This window comes from Leuresthes tenuis, unplaced genomic scaffold (genome assembly GCF_036924035.1).
Source record: "Leuresthes tenuis unplaced genomic scaffold, fLeuTen1.0.hap1 SCAF_24, whole genome shotgun sequence".
In the NCBI taxonomy this organism is placed as follows: Eukaryota; Metazoa; Chordata; class Actinopteri; order Atheriniformes; family Atherinopsidae; genus Leuresthes; species Leuresthes tenuis.
The window spans coordinates 25,200,102-25,212,134 of NW_027325378.1; the positions used below are offsets into that span (position 1 = coordinate 25,200,102).

Consider the following 12,033-nt stretch of genomic DNA (forward strand, 5'->3'; position numbering starts at 1 on the left):
CTCGATCAGATACACCACATCCCCCTTTTCCAAGAATGAGATGTGTTGATGCACTTAGCTCGATCAATTTCCTTAACATGAACTGTAGTGTGTTCAATATCAAACATTCCAAATAAAGTAACATTTCCTTGAAATATAGTGCTTACTCGGTATCAACGAATCACTTTTCAATATCTATGTAACCATATCAGATAAACATGTCTCTTAACAGAACAACCTGCTTTCTTTATAAGCATTCTCTTATAAACATGTCATTAAACATTTATGACAACAGATTTACACATATTGTCTGTACTCTTTCTTCTTTTTTTTAAAAGTGACACTGTCATTAGACCATGAACTAGTCTCTGAACCTGACAGGACATCTCACTGCTCTGCCACTTCTGGTGTGTTATTCCGATGAACTGTTCACGCTCACATGCGCAAAACCTGTGGTGGTGGATCTTGAGGTGACCGGTCAATAGATCCATGTGTCTCAGAGTGTGTTTCATCTGAGCCTTCACTCAAGTCAGTGTCTCTGAACAGACTCGGATGTATCCTCCTCAGATGTCGTCTACTGCTCCTTAAAGCTTTTCCTGCTGGAGTCATCACGTTGTAGGAGCGTGGCTCACATCTCTGGCCAGTCACTATGGCTGGCTCCAAATAAAGGTGCACAGTTTCGAAGATGGCTTGTCCAACTTGATCTGCCAGTAACCATCTTTTTCATCCAGGATGGTGAAGATGCTTTTCCCCACAAGCTTGCTGCACATATCTTCAGGGTTAGGTATGGAGTAATGCTGGCGTTTGACAGCTTCATTCAGGTTACAAGGGTCCAAACACACCCTTAGAGAACCATTTTTCTTTTTCGTGGTGACTGTTCACCCATTCAGTCGGCTCGTTGACAGGTTTTATCACCTCTCTCTTCTCCAGATCTTTTAGTGTGTGTTTCAGTGAGTCCATGATTGAAAGAGGTATGTTTCTGCAGCCATGAATCACAGGGGGAACAGATGAGTCAACATGTGTATGATGTACTCCAGGAAACTCATCCAGTCCCGTGAATAAAGACACAATACTTTTCAATCAGCTTCTCTTTGGTGGATGGAGGCTTTGATGGCTGTGGGGGCGTTGTTGTAAGTGCTTCAACCCTCTTCACTAGCCCCAACTCTGTACATGCTTCACCTCCCAGAATCGCTTTGTTTGCCTTTCCGTTTACATGAAACTCTACTGTGGCTGTGTGTCTCGCAGTTTCACACTGCAGAGATGCAACCCCAGATGAAGGTAGGCAAGCTCCACCAAAAGCGATTAATACAGTCTTTGTGGGCTGCAGTTGAATGGGACCTGGTAGCTGCTTAAAAATGGACATGGGCAGCACATTTGCATCAGCACCTGTATCAAGTTTGAATTTTTTTGGTACACCTCGGATGCTGGCTGTTTCAAACTATTTGCTGTCCTTTGTGAGACCCGCTGCTTCTCTCACCTTGCTGTCGACCATGCCAATGTACAAGGAATCCATTTCACTCTCAATGTTATATACAGACTTGGTGTCTGTTGTCACGTTTCTCACCAACTGCACGACATACCTTGGAGAAGTGATTATTTTTTCCACACTTGTGACACACTGCTCCGTAAGCTGGGCATTGGCGGGGCTCATGCTGTCTCCCACATTTCTGGCAGTTCACGGTCGTCTGTTTATTGCCCTTGTTGTACCTGCTGCTTGTTTGCTTGTGTCTTTTTTTTTTTCCACAGTATCAATTGGAGCATCATACGTGACAGGGGTCACCTGCATCACCTGTATTTGTGCCTTGGCAAATTCTGTTGACCTACATATGTCAATGGCTCTTTGAAGTGTAAGTCCATTTTCACAGAGTAGTCTTTCTTTCAGACGAGGATCATTAATGCCGAACACTAACTTGTTCCTCATCATATCATCTTCACTTCGGCCAAAGTCTTACTTTTCTGATGCAGTTCTGTAATGAATCTGTCCACTGTAATTCCTGATGACATTGAATGGGACCAGAACTGATGTTGTTCAAACACAACGTTCTTCAGTGGGATACAGAACTCTTTGAATGCCATGAGAACGTCCTCCATCGATATGTCATCATCTCCGGATGGAATAACATGGAGTGTGTTATACACTTCTAATGCTTCGTCGCCGATGGTATGAAGTAGGATGGTTATTTTAACCTCCTCTTTCTCTGACGCACCTGAAGCAGTCATGTACAGGCAAAAACGTTGTTCTCACCTCTGCCAGTTTTCAGCAATATTTCCGGTGAGTATCAACTGTGACGGTGATCTGAACTGCTCCATGCTCGCGTCGTAGCCGTTTGTCGTTAGCAGAATGTTGCTTCCTGCTGCCAGCCTGCTGTTATTACTTCCCCTTCAATGTTGCTTTTCCACGGTTGCCACTCTCTCTGCGGAGTCTAATTTTCCCTCTGCTGGACGGGAAATTAGACGACGGGATTTGTTCACGTGACACGTAGTTAAGTTCAAAACCATGAGTGATGAACAGTAGCAACAACATTTCAAGTTTGGTTGTGTAGCGTTTTATTTGTTTAAAAACATAAACAAAGGGAATATCATGAGAATAACCCTGTCTCACTCTATAGGTACATGAGGCAGGTGTTTCAGTTGTTTGGCTTGTTTGCAACCACCTCCCCCCTTAACCTTCCTTGAAACCTGTCAGTGACGATGGTGCAGGAAGGGAGGACCCAGATGCAGACTTCTCAAAAATCAAAAGGTTTATTCCATAGGCAAAAAGACAAAAACAGAAAGCACGGCTGAGCCAGATTATCATAAATACTTAACGTTAACAAAACAAGACAAGACTATGGTATAAGTAAACAAGACTAAGGTTAAACAAGACTTTGAGGAAACTGTGGTTAACAAGACTGTGGATTTAACTAGACTATGGATAACAAGAAAACAAGACTATGATTCTATGGTGGCAAAACCTGACTTAGCAAGACAAAACTGTGGTATGAAAAGGTAAGTGAGGATTTCGCCATGAGTGATGGGAACCTGGAAACTATATACTGTGGGGAGGTGATTCGTGACGAGGTGCAGCTGTGGAACACAAAACAGGTGACTTGAGTGAACTAAGTGACGGGGGAAAAAACATGACGAAAACCTGAAAACAAGAGAATCAAAACATAAACCGTGACACAACCCTGAATATGATAAAGAATAAAAAATAAATAAAGTTGCTCTTAAATTATTCAGTTGACTTCCACTTCCAGTGAGCTGCACACATTGCCATTCCTAGGGGTCAGATTAATTTGAACCTCATCTTTTTCAAACAGCTAAATGCGATCCATAAATGAAGTAGCTCATATAAAATGAAGCTCTTTATTTACAACATAGTTGGATGTGCTGAATTTGATTGATTCTTGCCACTATTTGAAAATTTTAACTACATTTACAATTCCAAAATCCTCCTATATGGTACATATAGGTATGGATAGCTATGTAGCATTGTTATGTTAACTATGAGACAGGCTCACTAGTCTCTCATTTACAAATAAAGAAGACCGGAATATTTATAAGTTACCCTGGTAAACCTACTTTAAAAAGCAGTTCTGTTGTCTCCAAAAATGTTTTTGCAAATGCTACTGAGTGACTGTGACTAATACTGTCAACAACAGCCAGCTTAATAATGTGAACTCAAAATGCTTTCTTCTGCTTGTGAGGGAAGGGGCTGTGTCTGTCTGCAGAAATGATGTGTGAATTTGTATGCCAAAAACAGCACAGATGCTGTTGCTAATGCTAAATACAAATACATTTTTTTTAGTATCATTAAGTATGTCAGTATAATTATTTAGGACAACGCTTCTGTATTTTTTAAAAAACAAATCCTTTATTTTTATTTATTCACCTTCCATCTCTATCTCAAATATCTTTGGCAAAATATTGCTTTATTTCATACAGTGTATATGACTATTAGTCTCTCAACTGGTCCTTGAGAATTATGCCTTGTTTTGTGTTCTGTTATTACTCTAGTATTAAAAAGTCACATCTAGTTTTATTTATACTTGTCAATATACGATGGCAAACTTTACAATACAGTTAAAACTATGTAAGCAATTGTTAGCTGACCTCAGTAAGTCAGCAGCAAACCTCTTTAATTTCCCACTGCTTCTGATCACTCCACAAATTAAATTTTCTCAGCTTGACAATATTTGACCTAATCCCTTTATAAGGCTTTGGTATGTAATTTTCATAAATATGTCATGGTGCACATGAAAGTTGTCTTTCTCTCTGTAGCATAAAGTCTGCCTTTGTGTCAGTGATGGATTTCACCTGTGCCTTCCTCTACAATATATTCATGAGTATTCAGTGAAAGAGGGATCTTCTAGGATGAGAAGCAACCAAGCCAACCCGAGGCCCAAATGCCAGGCAACATCTTCATTATCAGATTAACCTATTTCGATGCAGTCTGTTGGTTTCCTTACCTAGGAACCTTTTTTTAAATGGTATGAATTGGAGTGATTTGGATTTTGGTTATTGTGTGGATTGAAATATGATTGTATTGTATGGTGGTGTGTTGGCTAGCACCTTCACCTTACAGCAAAAGGCTTCCAGGTTCAATTCTCAGCTGGGGCCTTTCTGTGTGGAGTTTGCATATTCACCCCATGGTGGTTCTCTCCAGGTACTCCGGCTTCATTGGTGACTCTAAAATTGTCGCTAGTGAGTGTGGATGGTTGAAATCAGACAACAATCTTGTACTCCTCACCTCCAAGTTTACACCAACTGTTCAGTATCAACCAGTTATTGTATGAATTTAAAAAAAAAGGTCTTTCCAGATGCTTTGAATCCACAGACTGGAATTATATTAATGTCATGACTTAGAGTGTAACCGATTACATTAACTTCTGCATGGAAAGTGTTATTTGCACAAGGTGCTTCTCCAAAAACAAATCCTTGGGCACCATTTACCTTGAAAAGTTGCTGAACATCAAAAAGAAAACCTTCAGAGAGGGAGACAGGAAGTCACTCAGGACAGTTCAAAAACAGTTGAAAAAAATAACAGAGATCAAGGAGGTGTACAAAAAAAAAAGCGAGAAAGCAAGCTCTCAGTCATATCTCTAACAAGAGATATGTATGGTCAGGGATGGAAAAGATCACAGGCTTTAAAGTGAAAGATGATCAGGCTGATAGAAGCCTGGACAGAGCATATGAGCTAAACATGTATTTCAATAGGTTCAGCTCAGATCAACACTAAGCATGCCCCTCCTCTTCCTCCAGCAACACTGACCTCACACCTTGTACCCACATGCTCCTTGTCACACCTTCATAATGTGCCCTTCCACCTTAGTCATGAATCTTATAACAGTCTCACCAACATCTCCCCTTAAGTCAGGACACCATGAGACCTCCTCTGCCTCCCCCTCCAGCCTGTGTGTCTCCAGCAGTCAGGTGCTGGTGCAGCTCAAGAGACTGAACCAAAACAAGGCTGCACATCCAGATTATGTCAGTCCCAGGTTCCTGAAGACCTGGTGCTATGTGGGATTTTACAGCGCCTCTTCAACCTTAGTCTGAGTCAAAATATATTTCCAGTGATGTCAAAGACATCCTGCCTCGTCGTTCCAATACCTAAAATAACTTGTGCATCTGTCCTAAGTGACTACAGACCAGTTGCCCTATCATTCCACATCATGAAGGTCCTGGAGAGACTGTCATTGGCTCACCTAAGTAAGGAAATGAACACCATTCAGGACACACTACAGTTTGCTTATCATCCTTGGGTGGATGTTGGAGATGCCATCATTTACCTGCTTCAACGTATCCTCTCTCATCTGGACAAAGCAGGCAGCATGGTGAGGATCATGTTCCGTTTCTCCACCATTTCTCTTCCCTCTGTACACTTTGAACTTCCAGTTCAATTCAATTAAATTCAATTCAATTCAATTTTATTCATATAGCGCTAAATTACAACAATTGTCATCTCAAGGCACTTAATTAATATAGTCCAATTCAAGCCAATTGGAATTCAATTCACTGTAATCATAATCCAATTCATTCATATAGAGCCAATTCAAAAAATAATATCCTAGCTAAGGAAACCAACAGATTGCACCGAAACTCCAATCTCCCGTCCTGAGCATGCCTGTGGCGACTGTGGAAAGGAACGACACACTTTTAACAGGAAGAAACCTCTGGCAGAACCAGACTCAGCAAGGGTGGCCATCCGTCTCGACCAGCTGGGGTTTGAGAAGACAGAAAAGAGGGAAAAGAGGGGGGAAAAACACCATAACACCATTCAAAGGATACATGTTGGAACAGGGAAACACAAGTTAATAACCACAATAATGTCACATGTACATAATATCATTTGAGAAATTAAACAGGAGGGAAAAGAGAGCAAAGTGAGGAAAGGTGTGATAGATGAGGTCCCCCAGCAGTCAAAGCCTATAGCAGCTTAACTATGGGATGTTTCAGGATTACCTGAGCCATCCCTAACTATAAACTTTATCAAAAAGGAAAGTTTTAAGCCTAATCTTAAAAGTGGACAGGGTGTCTGCTTCCCAGACATTTACTGGCAGCTTATTCCACAGGAGAGGGTCCTGATAACTGAAGGCTCTACCTCCCATTCTACTTTTAGAAACTCTGGGAACACCTGCTGTTTGGAGCAAGTAAACCTGCTGTTTGGGAGCGAAGTGCTCTGTTAAGAAAATATCTTACAATGAGATCTTTAAGATATGATGGAGCTCGGTCATCAAGAGCTTTATATGTGAGGAGAAGAATCTTAAATTCTATTCTGAATCTGACAGGTAGCCAATGAAGAGAAGCTAAAACTGGAGAAACATGATCTCTCCTGTTAGTTCTCATCAGAACTCTGGCTGCAGCATTTTGGATCAGCTGGAGGCTTTTCAGAGAATATGTGGGACAGCCCAATAACAAGGAATGACAGTAGTCCAATCTTGAAGTAACAAATGCATGAACTAGTTTCTCTGCATCACCCTGAGACAGGATGTTCCTGATTTTAGCAATATTATGAAGGTGAAAGAAGGCAGTCCTAGAAACCAGTTTTATATCTGCGTCAAATGATAAATTCTGGTCAAAAATAACTCCAAGGTTCCTCACTGTAGAACTAGAAGCCAAGGAAATACCATCTAGAGTAACTATATAACTAGACAATTTCTCCCTGAAGCGCTCAGGTCCAAAGAGAACAACTTCAGTTTTGTCTGAATTTAAAAGCAGACAGTTCTGAGTCATCCAGGTCTTTATGTCTTTAAGACAGGCCTGTAGTCTGACCAACCTATTGGTTTCATATGGTTTCATAGACAGGTACAGCTGAGTATCATCAGCATAAAAATGGAAATTTATGTCATGCTGTCTAATAATGTTACCTAATGGAAGCATGTATAAAGTAAAAAGAATCGGTCCAAGCACAGAACCCTGAGGAACTCCATGACTTACTTCAATGTGTGAGGAAGATTCTTCATTTACAAGAACAAACTAGAATCTATGCGATAAAAATGGCTGAAACCAGCCTAATGCAGTTCCTTTAATCCCAATAACATGTTTAAGTCTCTGTAACAGAATGCTGTGATCGATCAAATGCAGCACTAAAATCCAATATGGAAGTGTCAATTAAGGGGAAAACCTCCTTGAACAGTCTGGTTGGGATTGGGTCTAAAATACAAGTTGATGGTTTAGAAGAGACTGCTGTTGTGAGTTCAGATCAACTGGGAATAAGCCGTCTAAATACAAATCAGGTTCTAAAGATACTTGTAAAGCTGCTCTACTTGATGATACATCAGTGATAATAGTGGGAAGGATTCCATTAATCTTCTCTCTAATAGAAACAATTTTATTGATAAAGAATCTCATGAAATCATCACCGCTGAGAGTTAAAGGAATACATGGCTCAACAGAGCTCGGACTCTTTGTCAGCCTGGCAACAGTGCTGAAAAGAAACCTGGGATTATTCTTATTCTCTTCCATCAATGATGAATAATAAGCAGTTCTAGCTTTACGAAGGAGAGCAGTGTATGTGTGTATCTTATTTGCTGGCAGTTTGGGACTACAATACTCTGTTGGTGACTGATGACTGCAAAAGTTGTTTGTGTGGCACATTATGTGCCCAATGAACTGTAAAATGGTGTGAAATTTGGTTTATCATCATCACAGACTTTACATTACAGACTGCAGTCTTTTAGTTAAGAAATAAGTTAAGAAAGAAGTTAAGAAAAAAGAAAGAAGTGAAGAAAATGTTGACCCCCCCCCCTCCAATTGTCACTGTATATTTCGCACACTGCCAGCTGGTGCCTTTCAGTGTGGAGTTTTGCCTGTTCTCCCCATGCAAGCATGGATTGTCTCTCAGTACTCCAGCTTCCTTCTACCATCCATAAACATGCAAATCAATAGAGCTGGGCAAAAAAAATATTTCATCCAATTATTTGACTTTGTGATTTAGGACAATTTCCATTCAAAGAAAATTGATTTTCTCTTTAACTTCCAACGCTCTGGGTTTTCATAGTTCAGACACTACCTATTTGCTAAATGACACCTCCTTATCATCACCTGCTTAAGTTCTAATGGCTGAATCTACCGTATGTTACACCATCCTGCATCTTCTCTTTTCTTTAAAAAGTATGGGTTTTCCCCTTTTGATATGCCCATCATCCTGTCTTCATATTTCATACTTATTGCCCTTTTGTGTCAGATTTCCTTAATGTATGGGCCATTTGTTAAACGAGTATTTACCTGTCACTTTTTCTTTTTGATTGTATGCATTGATGATTACTTGGCTCACTTACTTTTGAAGCTACAAAGGGCATACACACATGACCCACAGTTGGTATGACCAGGGGCATATATACTTGAGATTACATCACACATAATACACAGTTGGTATAAATTAACAGAGCAGCAGTCTCTACACACAGATAGTATGGCTGATTAGATCATGCACACTTGGAGATTTCGTCTGATCATACACACAGCTGCCTGCAGGGCTCTTCTCTGTCTGTACAGCTATTCTCTACAACAGCATGTGGAGAAAAGTTTGTTCCCAAAAAAATATTAAGATTATGATTGCATTACAATAATTTGTATAATAATTGGCAGTAACTGGACTGTATACTAGAAGTGCCTTGGGATGACATCTGTTGTGATTTGGTGCATTAACTAAATTTAATTGAAAATTTAATCAAAGGTAACCCTAAAGGAGCTGCAGAACTCCAAACCAGAGATTTGTAGGGCTGTAACTGGTCAATATGTTCTTAGTCGACCAAAATTCTGATTGATCGATTTTTTTTTTTTTTTTGCGTGGTAATTTCATACAGTCTATGGTTAATCAGAGCACCCAGTCTTGTCTTCAGAGAACATCCCCTTTGTTTTCACTATTTTGGATTAGCCCAACCCGCTAGAGACAGGTAGATTGAACGTCCACGTTATTCAACGTCCAGTGGTTTGCTGAACATTTATTTTTATTTTGAGTCTTTCATTTACAGTGAGTCCTCCTCTACCATCCATGTCAAATACATTGGCAGTGTGGCAGAATTTCCCAAAATAGGTGGCGGGAAGAAAGTCAAATGCAAAATTTGCAAACAACAGTTTGCATATCACAGCTAACTACAAACATGGCATATCATCTAAAAAGGGTAATATTTCAATATTATAGGCTATTAATATCATATTAAACATATTTCAATATTTTAGTCTAACATTTATTTATTCGTTTATACAATGGTGGCATCCCACAGATATACTCAGGGCTCTCAAATTTTGAAGGCAAGATTGAGAATCCCAACAGTGGGCGGTGGTTGAACATGTCTTTCATTACTTATATTATTATTATTAGTGTTACTCTGCTCAGACTCATGGAAGACGTGCTTGTTTCCTGCCGTTTCCATAACGATAGCGGCGCGCCAGAGAAATTTCTATTGTACTTTTTTTTCAGTGTGAGAAATACCATGTGTGGCGCGTGAGCGTGAGAAATACCATGTGTGGCGCGTGAGCGTGAGAACTTGTTGAAATGCGTGTGTCTCACGCTCATTGCGTGAGACTTGACAGCCCTGTATATACGCATTTTGTGTTTAATTGCCGTCTTGTGCTGATATCAGTATATTTTCGGTAATCATGGGCTATTATGCTGCAGGATCAAAATTGATCAGAGCATGGTCACTTAAGAGGGCTATTTCAATCCAATGTGAAGGAACGCCATGAAAGCTTGTTTGAAGTATATAAATGTATTTGGAAATATGTGTACTTGCTCTGCAATAGAGCCCTGCACAGGACGGTTTTCTTCATCCCACTCCCGCTAAATTTCTGACCATTCATACAGAAATTTGAATTTCTGTATGAATTTCATACAGAAATAGACACACACGTATTTGTTGTATGTACAAATATGATAATTACCTTACATGTGACCTGGCAACACTGCATCCCGATCTCGCAGTGTTTTTCTTTTAGCCACCCGCGCCCGCCCGCAGCAAAGTTAATACCGCCCGCTCCCGCGAGATTTGAGTTGCAGCCCTCTACTCTGCACCACAGGATACATTAACAGACATATTAATAACTGGCTGTCTAGCCTGAAGTTCTCATGCATAACATTTTTTAGCGCAATTTCAGTGCATTTTTTAAGTTTTTACAGTGACAACTTGGAATTTTATCATGTGTATTGAATTTGTAAAAGTAGGCTATTTTAAAACAGCAATTAGATTAACGTTAAGCTACATACACATAGACTTGGCTTAGCAATTAATTTGGTAACCCAGGCTACTTAACCAAAGTCCTTCTCAAATTTCACAGGCTGCTTCAGATAAATCAGCAATGCCGTGTGAACAATGAAGCTATAATCTGCATATAGTTCACAACATTGTCTATTTTGATTAGTTTGCCAGCAGTAGTATACCTGTCGATATACGCTAAGTTTCCCTTTCACATTACAAAGAGACTGACCTATCCTTATTCGTTTTTAGGTGCCTGATGAAGTTAGACGTAGTTGAGCCAGCATCATTTATCCTGATACTACACACTTTGCAAGTGGCTGTTCGCTTGTTTGCTGTCTGTGTGAACGTTTTATAACCAAATGTGACAACATATGGCACAGTTCCAGATGAGCTTTACGCTGCCATGGTTAGAGTAGTGTTTCGATATCAGAGGCTGCATGCATGCGTGAGGCTATGTTGCGCTCAGCCTGCCATCAGCCTAGTCATAGTTCGAAATTAATGAAATAAAAATCAGAAACAATAATTTCATGAACTAAAAGATTGCTTATGAGTCCCAAACCTCGAGTCCAATTCAAGTCTCAAGTCTTTTGAGGGCAAGTCTGAAGTCAAGTCTCAAGTCTTGTTGTGAATGTCAAGTTATTACTGTGGCAATCATCTGCATTATATTGGTCATCCTGCAATGGCTAGTCCTCAAGGATGAGGTTTAATAGCTACGAAATTTGATAGTCTACAAAACATAACTTTTTTGAGTACAGTTCTCTATAATATGAATTAAGACATTTTTGAAAGAGTATTTTGGTCATTTTGGTTTTGGTCATGTTTAGGGTAAGTCGCCAAGCAAGCCAAATGATTGAATGATGATGGTGATGTGTATGTGTGTATGTTTCCATATTCCTGCAGGTACGTGCCAGTGCCATTGCCCAAGATGCAGACCAGAACTATGACTATGCCAGTAACAGTGCTGTACTGCATCTGGAGCCAGGAGATGAGATCTACATTAAATTAGACGGTGGCAAAGCTCATGGAGGCAACAACAACAAGTACAGCACCTTCTCTGGATTCATCATCTATGCTGATTAGACAATTGCTGCAATTACAATATTTGTTCTCCTTGCTATTTCAGGCCTGTCAATCCAGTCTTTTAAACTTGTGTGAACTAACTGATACAAACCTGCACATTAGTTTATTTTTTCTATATTATTGTTACTAGGAAAGTATTGTGAAAAACAGTAATATTAGTAAAATGGCTGGCAATCAACAAACAATATTTTTTGATTAAAGAAGAAAAATAAGAGTTTTTTTCTGAAAACAAATGTATTCAATGATGAAGTCCAGGGCAGAAAAATTCAGAGAAATTGTTATGATGGAACGA

At 39.8% G+C, this 12,033-nt stretch overlaps 1 protein-coding gene across 1 annotated transcript in view; it reads left to right on the top strand.

The window, feature by feature from the left end:
* c1ql3a (complement component 1, q subcomponent-like 3a) overlaps window positions 1–11,829 on the top strand; it is an 88,367-nt gene extending 76,538 nt beyond the window's left edge. The window contains exon 2 of the mRNA XM_072378791.1: window positions 11,562–11,829. Coding sequence (XP_072234892.1) covers window positions 11,562–11,741 — 180 coding nt within the window. The 3' untranslated portion in view covers window positions 11,742–11,829. The remainder of the gene's footprint in view (window positions 1–11,561) is intronic.
* The last annotated feature ends 204 nt before the right edge of the window (window positions 11,830–12,033 follow it).